The sequence below is a fragment of the Leiobunum rupestre genome, chromosome 10, assembly GCF_980474605.1.
Source record: "Leiobunum rupestre chromosome 10, qqLeiRupe1.1.hap1, whole genome shotgun sequence".
Taxonomy (NCBI): domain Eukaryota; kingdom Metazoa; phylum Arthropoda; class Arachnida; order Opiliones; family Sclerosomatidae; genus Leiobunum; species Leiobunum rupestre.
In genome coordinates, this window is record NC_143393.1 from 42,035,526 (window position 1) to 42,052,715 (window position 17,190).

General features: G+C 36.9%; 2 protein-coding genes across 7 annotated transcripts in view; both read right to left on the reverse strand.

The window, feature by feature from the left end:
- Positions 1 to 193: 193 nt before the first annotated feature.
- On the reverse strand, positions 194 to 647 carry LOC149925923 (adult-specific rigid cuticular protein 15.7-like). The gene is made up of 2 exons (XM_090161823.1): positions 636 to 647; positions 194 to 577 (listed from the first exon to the last, which is right to left on the reverse strand). Exons 1-2 carry the CDS (start codon positions 645 to 647, stop codon positions 194 to 196), a joined length of 396 nt encoding a protein of 131 aa, XP_090017949.1.
- Positions 525 to 17,190, reverse strand: part of LOC149925924 (uncharacterized) — a 107,049-nt gene continuing 90,383 nt past the window's right edge. For 4 of the 6 annotated variants that reach the window (XM_090160126.1, XM_090160124.1, XM_090160122.1 and 1 more), the window contains one exon: positions 13,021 to 13,867. In XM_090160126.1, coding sequence (XP_090016252.1) covers positions 13,685 to 13,867 — 183 coding nt within the window. In that variant the 3' untranslated portion in view covers positions 13,021 to 13,684. Of the gene's footprint in view, positions 578 to 635; positions 728 to 10,474; positions 10,834 to 13,020; positions 13,868 to 17,190 lie in introns of those variants that run through there. The other 2 variants (XR_016476872.1, XM_090160125.1) reach the window with 2 other exon arrangements.

Consider the following 17,190-nt stretch of genomic DNA (forward strand, 5'->3'; position numbering starts at 1 on the left):
CCTCGTTTGAAGAAAATATTTGACTTAACACTTCCGGAAAAGACGAGAAAAAAATTGACAGTTCAAATATTTATTCACTATTTTTACTTTCTTAAAAAATGTCAAGTTGCAACGAGAAGTAAATAAATAAAAGTAACAGATTTTTAAAAAGAAAACAGCGTGTATATACAAATTAATGGTGACGTGTTATAAACTAGTATCCGGCTTGTTGTCCATCATGACCTCCAGACTGGACTCCGCCGTGGGAAGGGATGGCGTGGGGACCTTGGTAGGAAGCGGCGGCGGAGTTGTGTTGCACTGTTCCTGGTTCGTTGGTGTGGATCTTGGCGCGGAACCCGTGTCCGTCAGCGACGTAGTGGACGGTTCTGGATCGGCCGTCGATGTCGTGGATCTGGTAGGAGCCCACGGCGTGTCCCGGTCCCCCAGACTCGTGGCGGCTGTTCTTGGCACCTTCGTGTCGGACGATGTCGTATCCGAAAGAGTACTGTCCGTGGGGGTCTTGTTTCCTGTAAGTGTCGCTGTGGCCACCTCCGATTCCGCAGTAGGCGACACCCAACAGGGCGGCGAGAATGGCAACCTTAATAAACCAAATATTTATATTTTTCCCTTTGGAACAAAATCCGTTGGAAGCATACCTTGGCGATCATATTTCCAGAGATAGTTGATACGAGTGTTCTTGCTACGAAGTTCGATGAGTGAATTATAATATTTCGGAAGTCAGCATACGCTTTTATATCGGAAAATTTGGTTTTAATAAAAATGTAGAGTTGGTGGCGAGCGGCATGAATGCGTGACCAAAAGCCACAATTACCCGGATCAGTTTGGATGGGGTGTTGGCCGTCTCAGTGTCACCCTTTTTGGCGCTCGGCCTAAATTGAATAAGGAATCAACTGGGGTTAAAGGGAACATTTTGGCTTCTTTGCAATTCCTTCGCGTCAAATGACTTATCCTGCAAAATTGGTTTCGAAACGCAATCGCTAGCAGCCTGATTATTATTATAACTTCTCATTCTCGTATTAATTCTGTTAACTTGCTTTGTTCTGTGCCAAATTTCCCTGATAATAAAATGATTAATACATGTACATCAAAACCTACTGGTTAGTAAAGTAATTATTATAACTTGTATCGTCAAAATACCCCGATTAAAAAAATATTATTACGTGTACGTCAAAAACTTTATTATTATTATTATTTGTTCTGTTTATGCACGATATATTATTGTTATTAAAGTGATATTGTAATTAACAAATGATACGTTATAATTTAATAATTAAGTTTTGAATAGATGGCCAACAGCCATCTTAAAGCCAGTTAGGAGCTAGACGTTTAAACTATGGATCCTTAATTGTTTTATAAAAAGTATATAAAATAGACGTTTAAGTCACATTTTAGCCATCTAATTCTAACGACTAAAAGTTTGTTTTATATTAATTATTACAGAAACTTCTCATATTTTTCAATTTGCTTATTTTGCGGCGAAGATTTGAAAATGATTTTTTAAACTAGGTTTAAACCGGAATATTTCATATCTTCGAATGAACCCTATTTTTGGTTCAATTTATTTTATAGAAACATACATATCATTTTAGTGTAAGCCTTAATTCATCTTAGCATAATTTACGTGGCGTGGGGAACCTCATAAAACTGTACCGTATATAGTTTAGTTTTGCGTCTTCCGTGGGGTGGCGCTAAGGTATAGGTCAGCTTTTTTAAAAGAAAATGGCGGCCAATTTTTAACGGGAAAGATTGACAGCGAACTAAAAATAGCAATTTTGGAGCGTTTATCATTTTTTAGTTAAATGTAAGTGTTGTTTACTGGTTTGATCAACTTCGGAAACAAGCTGATATTTGGAATAGCCGTTGATAGGTGGCGCAACGAATCAGAAGGATATTTTTGACAATTATGTTCCGCCTTCTCTCCTACCAGAAGCAGACTACGCTTGTGACGGAGATGCTGAAAAACGTGGAACCGGAATAACGTGGAATCACGAATGTATTCATTTCAACCATGAATATCGAACTGCATTAGGGAGTCTGACCTCAGTCGCTAGGATGGGAGGGGCTTAGCCATCATGACGTCAATCACGCGACGCCGCTCAAAAATTGTATTGAAGGGCGACGTTTTGAAACTTGACTAACTTTCAGTGCCAAGGCTTAGCGTTAAATTTTGTTTCTAAAATTTTAATACACATATATTTTTGATTAAACGAAAATAGGTATGCGTTGAGTTTGCAAGTTCTCTCCCCACTGGTTTAAGGGGTTTTCCCCCGAGCTCTTCGGTTTCCCCCTCCATAAAAACTTGTGTAGGTTAACGGTAATAGTTAGTGTAGGGAGCTGTTGGCTCGCGGGGCACGAAGGGCTTGCCACCACCCTCCTACGCATTGTAACCTGGCCACCTGTTTAAATGCATTATAAGTCGCTAGATGACTGGGGCCTAAGGTATTATTATTATTTATTTATAACAAATTCCTTTATTTATGATTATCAATTGATTTTGTAGTAGTAGAGGTATTTTTCTAAGAATCACAAGTCATTTTCTTCGCCGGTTAAATCGCGCAATCCCGGAAACGTTTTGTGGATCGAGTCAATGACAAATGTCTGTCTCCTGATTGGCTCAAGTGATTACGTAAAACGCAGAGAGGCACCGCCCATCTTAGCCCCAGATGGTAGAAAGGGTAATGATATAGTTCGATATTCATGGTTGAAATGAATACATTCATGGTGGAATCTGAAAAACGTGGAAAATGTTAAATTCGGAGTAACGTGTATCCGGAATAACGTGGAAACTGAATAACGTGGAAAATGTTAAAACCGGAATAAAGTGGAATCTGAATAACGTGGAAAATGTTAAAACTGGAGTAACGTGTATCCGGAATAACGTGGAAAATGTTAAAACCGGAATAATGTGGAAACGGAGTAACGTGGAATATGTTAAAACCGGAATAATGTGGAAACGGAATAACGTGGAAAATATTAAAACCGGGATAATGTGGAAACGGAATAACGTGGAAAATGTTAAAACCGGGATAATGTGGAAACGGAATAACGTGGAAAATGTTAAAACCGGAATAACGTGGAAAATGTTAAAAACGGAATAACATGGAACCGGAATAATGTGGAAACGGAATAACGTGGAAAATATTAAAACCGGGATAATGTGGAAACGGAATAACGTGGAAAATATTAAAACCGGGATAATGTGGAAACGGAATAACGTGGAAAATGTTAAAACCGGGATAATGTGGAAACGGAATAACGTGGAAAATGTTAAAACCGGAATAACGTGGAAAATGTTAAAAACGGAATAACATGGAACCGGAATAATGTGGAAAATGTTAAAACCGGAATAACGTGGAATCGAAATAACGTGGAAATGTTGAAACCGGAATAACTTGGAAACGGAATAACGTGGAAAATGTGAAAACTGTAATAACATGGAACCGGAATAACGTGGAAAGTAGATTAAAATGTATATGCCTAAAATTATGCTTAAATACTAAACTTAGCTTTTTAATATTTAAGAGCCCTATTTCTATTGATTATACAGACTTAACTACTAATCTTTTCATTTATGCTTTTATCCTTTATGTCCCATAATACGCGAGGACTTAACGATTTCATTGGGTTCTTAAACAAAAAACAATAACAAAAATTATAAGGTGACGTTCGCGTGCTGGCAAGAAACCTTAATTAATCGTGCTCCGATTACTATTAAAATTCCCAATCCTTATATTAATATTTTACGTTGTTTTACAAACATCAGAGCTGGTATAGGTGTCATTTATGACTTAAGTTTTTTTTAATAAAAAAGGAATTTTGGTATCTGACATTGTCCCAGGTTTTCTACAAAGAATCAATTTGGATTTCGATTTAAATATAATACTTAATAATTGTTCTTTCTCTCAAGTAGACTCTGAGGCTGTAAAAATTACTGAGTTAGAAGGAATTATATAGGCGATATATCCTCAGAACTTTATTGTCGTTGGTGACTTCAATTGTACATGTAATCCTAAATTAGATAGATACACTGCCTTTAGGAAAAAATTAAATATCTCATATAATTGGTAATTTTATCAAACAATATTTTTGAAATTTGGAGTTGAGCAGCTAAATTAAATTAATGCTGCCATTATCTTTATGTCCGATTCAACATTTTCCACGTTATTCCGGTTTTAATATTTTCCACGTTATTCAGTTTCCACGTTACTCCGGTTTTAATATTTTCCACGTTATTCAGTTTCCACGTTACTCCGGTTCCACTTTATTCCAGTTTAAACATTTTCCACTTTATTCATTTTCCACGTTATTCCAGTTTTAACATTTTCCACATTATTCAGTTTCCACGTTATTCCGGTTTTAACATTTTCCACGTTACTCCGGTTCCACGTTATTCCAGTTTAAACATTTTCCACTTTATTCATTGTCCACGTTATTCCGGTTTTAACATTTTCCACATTATTCAGTTTCCACGTTATTCCGGTTTTAACATTTTCCACGTTACTCTGGTTCCACGTTATTCCAGTTTAAACATTTTCCACTTTATTCATTTTCCACGTTATTCCGGTTTTAACATTTTCCACGTTATTCCGGTTTTAACATTTTTCACGTTACTCCGGTTCCACGTTATTCCAGTTTAAACATTTTCCACTTTATTAATTTTCCACGTTATTCCGGTTTTAACATTTTCCACATTATTCAGTTTCCACGTTATTCCGGTTTTAACATTTTCCACGTTACTCCGGTTCCACGTTATTCCAGTTTAAACATTTTCCACTTCATTCATTTTCCACGTTATTCCGGTTTTAACATTTTCCACATTATTCAGTTTCCACGTTATTCCGGTTTTAACATTTTCCACGTTACTCCGGTTTCACGTTATTCCAGTTTAAACATTTTCCACTTTATTCATTTTCCACGTTATTCCGGTTTTAACATTTTCCACATTATTCAGTTTCCACGTTACTCCGGTTCCACTTTATTCCAGTTTAAACATTTTCCACTTTATTCATTTTCCACGTTATTCAGTTTCCACGTTATTCCGGTTTTAACATTTTCCACGTTATTCCAATTCCACGTTACTCCGGTTCCACTTTATTCCAGTTTAAACATTTTCCACTTTATTCATTTTCCACGTTATTCAGGTTTTAACATTTTCCACATTATTCAGTTTCCACGTTATTCCGGTTTTAACATTTTCCACGTTACTCCGGTTCCACGTTATTCCAGTTTAAACATTTTCCACTTTATTCATTGTCCACGTTATTCCGGTTTTAACATTTTCCACATTATTCAGTTTCCACGTTATTCCGGTTTTAACATTTTCCACGTTACTCTGGTTCCACGTTATTCCAGTTTAAACATTTTCCACTTTATTCATTTTCCACGTTATTCCGGTTTTAACATTTTCCACATTATTCAGTTTCCACGTTATTCCGGTTTTAACATTTTCCACGTTACTCCGGTTCCACGTTATTCCAGTTTAAACATTTTCCACTTTATTCATTTTCCACGTTATTCCGGTTTTAACAATTTCCACATTATTCCGGTTTTAACATTTTCCACGTTATTCCAGTTTAAACATTTTCCACTTTATTCATTGTCCACGTTATTCCGGTTTTAACATTTTCCACATTATTCAGTTTCCACGTTATTCCGGTTTTAACATTTTCCACGTTACTCCGGTTCCACGTTATTCCAGTTTAAACATTTTCCACTTTATTCATTTTCCACGTTATTCCGGTTTTAACATTTTCCACATTATTCAGTTTCCACGTTATTCCGGTTTTAACATTTTCCACGTTACTCCGGTTCCACGTTATTCCAGTTTAAACATTTTCCACTTTATTCATTTTCCACGTTATTCCGGTTTTAACATTTTCCACATTATTCAGTTTCCACGTTATTCCGGTTTTAACATTTTCCACGTTACTCCGGTTCCACGTTATTCCAGTTTAAACATTTTCCACTTTATTCATTTTCCACGTTATTCCGGTTTTAACATTTTCCACATTATTCAGTGTCCACGTTATTCCGGTTTTAATATTTTCCACGTTACTCCGGTTCCACGTTATTCCAGTTTAAACATTTTCCACTTTATTCATTTTCCACGTTATTCCGGTTTTAACATTTTCCACATTATTCAGTTTCCACGTTATTCCGGTTTTAACATTTTCCACATTATTCAGTTTCCACGTTATTGCGGTTTTAACGTTTTCCACATTATTCAGTTTCCACGTTATTCCGGTTTTAACATTTTCCACGTTACTCCGGTTCCACGTTATTCCAGTTTAAACATTTTCCACTTTATTCATTTTCCACGTTATTACGGTTTTAACATTTTCCACGTTATTCAGTTTCTACGTTATTCCGGTTCCACGTTATTCCGGACATTTTCCACGTTATTCAGTTTCTACGTTGGCTTGATTTTTTTCCCGTTATCCAGGCGACCCCTTGTGACGAACATGTTGCACTTCGTTATATGGCAGTAGCGCTGACCTATTGCCAGAAGTGAACAATATGCCTTACTTACTCTTACTAGATGTAAAATTATCTAGTTTTTGTCGAACTCGAATGGAACCCAGTCGCGTTCGGGTAGGGTATTTTTAGTGACGCGTTCGGTGGCTGATTTATATTGAAGGGTCGGGTTTGTATTTGTAGCAACGGGATGAGTATTTTGTTATTGAAGGGTCAGGGTGGTTATTTTTAATTAACTGGTCGGGTAGGTATTTTTAAGTTGAATGGTATTTTATCCTCGGTCCGTTATGGTATATTTATTAATGGGATGGGTGAGTATTTTGATTGACGGGTCGGATCCGGATGGATATTTCCAGTGAAGGGTCGGGTGGGTATTTTTAATTGAAGGCTCGAACGGACGGGCATTTATTTCATCGAAAGGTCGGTTGGGGGGTATTTTTAATTGAAGAATCGGGTGGGTATTGTATCAACGGTTTGAGTCTATTTGATCGATTCCCAAATGATCGAATTTCCATTTGATCAAATTGTATTTGATCGAATGGCATTTGATCGAACGAAATTTGATCGAAAGCTACTGTAGGGTAAAACTACTAGTTTTTGGGAGTAAATCGAACGTGGTCAGACCCCTCGTATACAACGGTGCATACGCGCCTACGGCGCGCGTACATCAACCTAACCTAACCTAACCTGACCTGACCCTATTTATATATATCAAAAACAACGGGCCGTTATCGTCGATGTCATAAAAAATTCCATCATATAGTGTATAAAGTAAAAATCTCTTCATCTTTGTGGCTTAATACAGTTTAAGCAATGAATTATTCCATCATTATTCCTTCTGCACTTAAGCAATGAATTATTCCATCATTATTCCTTCTGCACTTAAGCAATGAATTATTCCATCATTATTCCTTCTGCACTTAAGCAATGAATTATTCCATCATTATTCCTTCTGCACTTCATATTGACATTCGGTAAAAAAAAAACATACCAACTGGTACTATAAATACTTTTGAATCCGATCAAATAGTATTTGATCATTTGAAGGTTCGATCTTATGAAACAAATGACAAATGGGATTCGATCAAATGGAATTTCGATCAATTGCAACGTATAATGATCGACTGTCGATCACATATTTTTCGATCAAATGGACCAACACCGTATCAACGGGATGCAGTGGCGGATAAGGAAACAACTCAAGGGGGGGGGTGCACTAAAAAACATCTTGAGCTATGGGGGTAATAACAAATCATAAAGTCACATGCAAAGCTTAAGCCACTGACGGGATGGGTGAATATTTTTATTGATGGGTCGGATGGATATTTACAGTGAAGGGTCGGGTGGGTTTTTTTTATGGAAGGGTTGGGTTGGTATTTTTATTGAATGATAGGATGGGTATTTTTTATTGAAGGGTTGGGTGGGTATTTTATCGATGGTCGGGTAGGGTCGGGTATATTTATTAACGGGTCAAATGGTTATTTTTTAATAAAGTCTGGTGGGTATTTTTAAGGCAGGGCCGGGTGGGTATTTTTTATGGAAGGGTCGGGTGGGTATTTTTATTGAATGTGTGGGTGGGTATTTTATCGACGGTCGATTAGGGTATATTTATTAACGGGTCCGATGGGTATTTGTATCGACGGTTTGGTAGGGTATATTTATTTGCGGGTCGGGTGTGGAATTTTTATTGAATGGTTGAACGGACGGGTATTTTTTTATCGTAAGGTCGGGGGGGTGTATTTTTATGGGAGGGACGGGTGGGTATTTTTATTGAATGTGTGGGTGGGTATTTCTATCGACGGTCGAGTAGGGTATATTTATTAACGGGTCAGGTGGTTATTTTTTAATGAAGAGTCTAGTGGGTATTTAGTATTCTCGGGTCGGGTGGGTATTTAGTATTCTCGGGTCGGGTGGGTATTTAGTATTCTCGGGTCGGGTGGGTATTTAGTATTCTCGGGTCGGGTGGGTATTTAGTATTCTCGGGTCGGGTGGGTATTTAGTATTCTCGGGTCGGGTGGGTATTTAGTATTCTCGGGTCGGGTGGGTATTTAGTATTCTCGGGTCGGGTGGGTATTTAGTATTCTCGGGTCGGGTGGGTATTTAGTATTCTCGGGTCGGGTGGGTATTTAGTATTCTCGGGTCGGGTGGGTATTTTTTTATGGAATTGTCGGTGGGTATTTTTTATTGGATGGTTGGGTGGGTATTTTTTATGGGAGGGTCGAATGGGTATTTTTTTTATGGGAAGTTCCGGTGGGTACTTTTTATGGGAGGGTCGAGTATGGTATTTTAATAGGCCTTTCAATTAAACTTGTTCAGCACTCGCCAAGGTGCATTAACATTCCGCGCCTGGACTAACAGATTCCTTTTTGTATAGTCTTTGTCACTTGTGGTCGTTTGGTGCCTGAAATAAGGAAATATTTTTAACGCTGTAAACGTTAGGCCTAAGTTGGAATTCGGGATTATAGATATAGATAATAAGTCGCGATTTCATTATTCTAAAATGCCTAAAAAAGCTACGTGGGGTAAAGGAAACATTTGTTGCATTCCGGATTGTGAAAGTAATACGTTGAGTTCTAATGGGATCAGTTTTTCTCATTTTGAATTTTGCTTCAATATATTTGGAGATTTGAGCATTAACTGTACTTTTGCTGGTATTGGGGTTTTATTACCGTCTAGTGGCTCCATATCTTCTCAATTTAACTGAAAACTAGAAATTATTAAGTTATTTACATTAGATTTATTTAATTTAATTAAAATTTTAACTTACCCAACGTTAAATATCTTAACGAAGGACCACAGGGAACGGTAACGCCGCTAACGCATGTGCCGAGGCTTACAGTTTAAAGCGAAATCTTGGATTGAAGTTGGCTGTTTCAAAGAGGGTTGGCTGTACAACTACCCGATAAAATCTGGTAGCCGTGTAACAGAAATTAAATCACCTAGTTCCGGTTTTACGCGGTGGGCGGGATGGAAGGGGGACGTAACTTTTATTGAAAGACCTATTGGAATAATTTTTCTAATCCTAATGGTTCTCGAGACAAAATTTGAATGACCTTGAAGACCTGGTTCAAGGTCATTGAAATTTTCATTGACATTTGTCCCCCTGCACCCTCTATGTAACTTGCAAATTTAAAATTCTTACTTAAAATACATGTTGAGTAATTGGCTCTGTATCGTTTTTTAGTTAACACCCTGTATATATTTTTTAAATTTTCTATATATTTTTTTAAGGAGGGGTATACAAAATAATTTTTTTTCTCGAAAACAAAAAATGTTACCCTCGCAGTTTTTTGACTGCAACTAAAGAGCGTATAGGGAATGCGGAAAAAAAATAAATTTTGAAAATTAAAAATGAGCTATTTTCAGGGTCAAAGGTCAACTATTTAAAACTTGATTTATTGCATTTTCTCTTATATAAAGCATGAACCTAAGTGCTTATTTACATTGCGCTCTTCAATTCCTTTAAATGACCCCTCTTTCGAATTTTTGGGTTACAGTTTAAAGCGAAATCTTGGATTGAAGTTGGCTGTTTCAAAGAGGGTTGGCTGTACAACTATGAATGGATATTTTCTGACGATTTCTTCAAATTCCGTGTGGGCATTGGTAACTCTTAGTGACTTAAGCGAGTATTTATTTAAAAAACCAGAAACATTCTCTCAATACAATAGGAAATCTGTTTATTATACAAACTATGGCTATCCAAGATACACAAAATCGGATTTTAGTAGTACAATACGGGTTTATGATGCTCCAATGTCCTTGTCCTTAGTTTCTACTCCATTAAAAGTAAATTAAAATTTAACACCATCCAAAATAAAATACAACGCTTTAAAACACGGCAAAATTTTAAAAAAGACCTATATAGTAGTATAAAAATAACTATGAAAATAGGTTTAAAAATTGCATTGAAAATTTAGAAACAGTATTACTAAAAGTATTACGGTGCTTGGATGATTTTCAATTTAAAAATTCCGTTTTTGAAATTATAACAAGCAAACGTTTCATTCTAACTCTCGCGCAACTAAACAGATTATCAGTTTGGAAGTATTTTTTATCGTTTGGATTTGATTTAATTTCTTTCACTGTATGATAATGGGATTTTATATTATTACGTTCGATTCTATAGCACTATTTGGAAGACACTAGAGTTCAAAATAGTACGGTAAATTTCCTATTCCAAGTGTAGTAGTTATTAAAGTTTGGATTTTCGATCTTATTAGATAGCCGGTGATATGAATACATTTTATAGTTTGGTGTATTTTAATATTATTGAATTAAATGGCGTGTTTTCCGTTTCAGTCAAAACTCAAATCTCCTTGGCACTATATTGATTTTGGTTTTCAATAAATTTGGCGTTTACTGTATTTGGCAATTTTGGAAAAAAATTTAATTCGTACATCCAGTAACAATAATTCTCTTACGCAAAAAATAGAACAAAAAACATTTATAATAGCACCTATTTAGTGTAAACGAAATGAAAATATATTTGCATAAATTAAGGAAGTTTTTAAGGTACTTGATCATTATCAAGGACCTATTTAGATTACTAAGAACGTACGCATCGTTTACAGAAACCAGTACTACCTAAGCTAGATTGGAAATCACAATTTTCAAATTGAAACAGTTACGCCATCATTCGGGGGTTTTGGTTAAAATATTTTTTTCTTGGAAACTTAAATTGTAAAAACTTATTTATCAATTTACGATGAATTAAAGCAAGTGTCGGCTCTAGGTGAAGTAGTTTTTTTTAACAGATGTCGCTAGCGTCGGAATCAAAACAAGATGCTGAAGCTACATTTTGACCCAAAAGGCGGGATATAAAAGTATGCTTCGCGTTAATTGGCTCGTTTGTAAATTTGTCAATAACTTCAATAATAGTAATTGTTTACAATATATTTTATATGGGATATATAATTTAGGTTAAAGTTCACTAAGTAGAGTAAAAGTGGTTTAAATATAACACTCTATAATGGCTCTCTGACGACGTTATTGATTCACTATTTTGAATTTTAGCTTCCATTCCCATTAATAGATGGCTCCACGCTCTCCACGAAAGTCATTTTTTTCGAAGATGCGGATAGATTCATGGCCATCTCTAATAACAGGGGCCTTTTCATAATACAGGTGGCAATGATAGAGCCGACAGTTGCTTTAAAATTCACTTTTCATAAAAGTTGCATTATCTATATTAAGAGTGGCGTCGAAACGTTCTTACGACCGGTACTAGATGGCGTTATTCCGTTTAAGAGTAGAGCTTAGGTAGTAGATCAAAATATCGGCTGTGGCAGGTTGACTCGCGCGTTCTTAGTTACCTAAATAGGTACTTCATCATTATATATGGCAATTTACTAAACGCGGCTTTATTACATACGGTATTTAAGGGATTTTGAAAGTGTTATCATATCATTTGAGCGAGTGCCATTTGCAAATTTGAATCTGCCATTAGTGTGAGGGGGAGTTTCAGTTGAGGTATTTTTATAGAAAATGCTCAAAATTAAAACACTGAAAATGAAAAAATTTGCCTCGGACTGCGTGCTTTTCAACTTAACATATATTATTATATCCAATAAACTTTGATTATTACGCTAAGAAATCAGTAACAGGTTATACCTAAGACGAAACTCAATTTAAATTTCCCTCTTTTTGTAATGGCAAATAAAGCTTTATTTTGTTTAAGTTACTTCACCTACAATAACTACAACATCTAGGTAATTATAAAAATTGGGGTCTATTTAAAAATGCCTTAGAAAAGCTACTCTATTCCGTATTTCAATCCAACTTCGTCCTCAAAATTATTTCCACGTATATCACATTCGAAAAAACTTAGCAGTCAATAATCAGGATCTTTTTACGGAGAGGTCAGCGCACTCCATTACGACGAATAGCAACGAGTGTAGTATATACGCATTATATCGCGAAAATTATAGTATACCACGACGGGCCATCTTAACATTTTAATGAATTAAGTAAATTATCCAAATATTAGGATATAATTACAAATAATAAGGCAAAATAATTATATCTTCACCATAAAATAATTTGATTTACATAAAGTCTTATTTGTTGTTTGAGGTACCACTATAAAGGCGCAAAACAGCCCAGTGGGATGTTTTCCTAACCTCAAACTGACCAACGAGTAGTGCGCTGACCTCTCCGTAAAAAGACCCCGCAATAACAATGCCGATCGTACTGTTAACGTTACGCCGACTAAAATATAATTAGAAATGGATGGAGCCTGGCTGGCTCTTACGATTCCAGACATGGAATGCAGTTGTTAATTACAAATTAACAACGAATGAGTTATATTATAATTTAAAGAGTTTACGAGTATAAAAAACAGGTTTTAGGAATGCGGGGTGTATAGAGATGCCTTTAAAAACAATCATTTTTTAATAATTAATTAATTAATAATACTAATATAACGAGTCCATACTTTGACCATATTATTTTCACTCGTGTCACTTTTGGTTTTTTGTACTAAGATTGTACATATTTCTTTGTAATATGTTGTGATATTTACAATGAACGTTTGTATGAACTATACAATTGAATAACGATATAATAAAGATATTGGCCTATTTTGGAAATTTCCACGAAACTCATTTATAATAAATTCTAAAACCCAAAACATTGTGGAAACAATCGAAACATTAATTTAATATCTATCTATATTAGCATAAATAACAGCGTAAGTAACATAAATAACGTAAGTATGACACTTGACAATTTCGGTTAATTTTACGTTCTTGAATAATTCATCATTATTAGACCAAAGTTAACGTTATTGTGAATGTTGAAAGAACTTCAATTTCCAATAAGCATTGGTTTATCCCGATTTTTCGAAAGACTAGTAACGGCTCGCGGATAGTTCTCAGTCTTGAAGTTCGCAATGATTTATACGGTCATTATCGAAACAGACTTTCGTTAAAAAACTTAGCGTTGGGAGAATAGTAAGTGCCATACTTATAGCTATTACGTTACTTACGAGGTAAGTTTAAAAACGACCAAATAAATAGTTGAAAGGTCCCATACTTTATTTTCGGGGAATGGGGGATATTTTGGTCAACCGGCGGGTGTCACCAGACCTCGTACAGTCTAAAATGAAACATTGAATTTGGTCGTAACCCTGATCCCGTATCGATATCGTCTTTGCGTAAGTCGGTTGAATATTAAAATCACTTTTAGGGGACTATAGCTAACAGGGCGCGAATCAACAGAAGAAACTCTTAGACTTTCGGAGGTCTTTGAGACACTTTCTTCTGGCCGGCGTCGGCGGCCCCGGGGTCTTGAAGGAGCTGGCGGTTAAGGCTTTCGGGGGTTTCAGGACGTCTTCTTCCAGTTTTTGACGCAAGTGCTCGCGGAGATCCGACGCTGCTTGAGCGATCAAGCGGCTCTAGGCGGAAAACGACCACTATCATCTCAAGTCTCACAGTTTATCATTACATTTCCCCATAAGCAAAAACGCCACAACGGCACTCGACGACGCAAACAATCTCCGTTAGGCCTAATCATGGAGGAAGAGAGAGGAGGCTTTATTAATAACCTTTTTACCCCGGGAGCTTGATGCCAACTCCCACAGGGTAGGAGAGTGGGGGCTGACAAAAAAGGGGATCAGCACCCGTTAACTCTCACGACCTGGCTGCGCTTTCTCTAGTTGGCTCCCTCTATTTTTGTCGAAATTGTTGCCCGTTGTGAAATTACACCGAGTACGCCTAAACACTAAAAGAGGGCGCCAATTAGGGAACGTGTAAGACGACACGAAAACCGACGGGTGCTGATCCCCTTTTTTGTCAGCCCCCACTCTCCTACCCTGTGGGGGTTGGCATCAAGCTCCCGGGGTAAAAAGGTTATTCATAAAGCCTCCTCTCTCTTCCTCCATGGCCTAATCGAGGGGCTAACCATCATTGAGTTGAGAATAATATAGAGCCCCAGACCGGATTTTCTACATAGGCTTTAAGTTTACCATTAGCGGCTAGGGGACTGAAAATCAACCAACTTTATCAAAGCTAGGAGCAACAAACACAAGGAGAACGCAGCTAGCCTTTAAACACGCTAAGGCAGTGTTGTGTACAAATTTCATTGGACGAACCTTTACGCTGAACGATTTACGGGCGGGGGGGGGGAGACAATTTCCGAATTTTCCCCTTCCGACGGCAGCAGGCGCTAAAGCGTCTAACCAATGAAAAATGTACGCAAGAAAATTCACGACTTTTGACGGGTTGCGTTCTCCTTGTGTTGGGTGCTCCTAGCTGCAACAAACACAACACCCCACACAAGGAGAACGTACCCGGTCAAAAATCGTGCATTTTCTTGCGTACAGTTTGCATTGGCTAGACGCTTTAGCGCCTGCTTTCGTCGGAAAGGGAAAATTCTAAAATTGTCTTCCCCCCGCCCGTAAAACGTTCAGCGTAAAGGTTCGTCCACTGAAATTTGCACACAACCCTTCGTTAGCGTGTTTAAAGACTAGCTGCGTTCTCCTGGTGTTTGTTGCTCCTAGCTACCACCTAGAAGCGCTTTCAGAAGCATTTTTGTAAGCATTTGTTTCACTTTTTTTGATAGAGCCGCCACTTGCATTAAATAGTCTTCACGTGATGAAGTTAGGGTAGAAAAAACCGTATGAATTTCATTTTAGAAACGCAGTACTTCGGCCAACAAGATTTCTTAAAAAAAACTTAGAATTATAACAAACCTTCCTTTCTTTATAATACATTTAGACTCGTCATCAAACGTTTATTTCGGTAGAAACGTTTGGCCAATGGGGTTTTTGCTTATGATTCGGGTCCAGGAGTTTTAATTTTTACTGCTGGCAATTTCAAGGTTAACCATCCATTTTAAGTGGAGTATCTAATTAGTTAATCCAAGTTAATCCATGAACAATTAATTTGAGAAAAGTGTTTGCGGGCATTGTCTACGGGGGAGCAATATCGTTACCTGAGAGCAAAAGTTTACGAAGACTAAAAAATCCCATTTTGAATGAACCAGTTTTTAGTTCTATATCTCTACACGAAATCAATGTTAGCTGAGACAACTAAAGCGGTCGGCATATACAATATTTCTTAGAAGCACTTCCAAGTTCTAAATTTCACCTAGATCTAATCTAATAATATTGCACATAGACCACTTTATTTAGAGAACTATATTTCCGGCGGAAGTCGAACAATCCCCGCCTCTGGTAGTGGTCGAAGGTAACAGTGACTTCAGTTATGTATAATAATAATAATAATCAGCTAGGCTAATACCCTTGGCACCACCTAAGGCCCAAGTCATCGAGCGACTTTTGAAGCCATTAATTCAGGTGGCCGGGTTACAACGCGTAGGAGGGTGGTGGCAAGCCCTTCATGCCACGCGAGCCAACAGCTCCCTACACTCACTATTACCGTGAACCTCCTCAAATGATTAAAATATATTTCAGAGAAGATGAACGCCACTATAAAAAATAAGGATCGTAGTCCATTCAATCGAAAGTGATTTTATCGAAAATTTAAATAAAAGAATATCGCAACCCAACCCAACCCCTAACCATAAACCTTAAATAACGGCTATTTCATTTTATTTAGTTCCCATTGAATTGAAACCCGCCCGTGGGTTGTAAAGATAAAGATTATAGGTATATGACGTCAAAAATATTTCCAGCCGAATGGGATTCGGTTAAATAGAATGTAACAGGAATCCATACCTCTACTTGGAATGCTTATCGCGGGAGATATTCGTCTCGATATGTTAACTTAACAATCAACAACGTGACAAGGGAGCGCGCGCAGAGGGGATTTTTTATCTCGTAGGCGGGGCCAAAGCCGTCAGAGTGATCTTACCATACGCGATACGCCAGGATAAGCATTCCCAGTAGAGGTATGGATTCCTGTATGTAACCATACGATAATTATGTAATGAGTCAGTCTTATGTAAAAATATTTAAAATATATTATTTCGATTTCCTTTAAAAAGCGTCTAGACTTTGGCTCTCAGGTAATGATGTGGATGCCTTAACCTATTCTAAAGTTTTATAAATTATTAAACATGTGTATTAAATATCGAGAAAGTCGGATAAATATATCATAATACACATAAAACCTTAAAGGGGAACGGTCAAGCTTTAACCAGTTAGATAGCCCTATAGCCCGTTAAAAACTAAAATTTATGGCGAAAACCGCATCAAAAAATATTGAGTGGTTAATTTTTAATAAAATAAAGAAATTTCGGGAAATCGAAAAGCGCCGCGACACCTGGTGAGAAGTCGGTGAGACAGAAAAACAACGTAAAAGCGCGCTGCTGAAGACGCGAAAAAATTGTTATAAGAGACCAAAGCCTAAATTGCGCGATTTTAAAAGTTAGAATAGTTCGCAAATCGCTCATACGGGGTTAGGGGCGCTGGCCGTAGCCCCTAAGATGGCAGCGAAAATTCAAACCCAAACACCTGGCGTTATTTTTCGTTTCAACGTTTTAGGCCAAAAGCTATTTTTTCAAGACAAAAAAAAGGTACGTGTTAGTATATTGAACGTCTTGTTAATCTTTTGATACGGAAATAAGGCCATATTCCGTTCCCCTTTAATATACATATGCACATCTATGATCTTACAAACATCAGAATCCTGCAAAGTTTATATCCTTTGTATATCAATTAGATTTATTTCTGACATATGGGGGATATTTATGGTAGTACTTACGAATTGAATCTGGGAATGTGAAGAATGTATTTATTTATTTATACTAAACGTC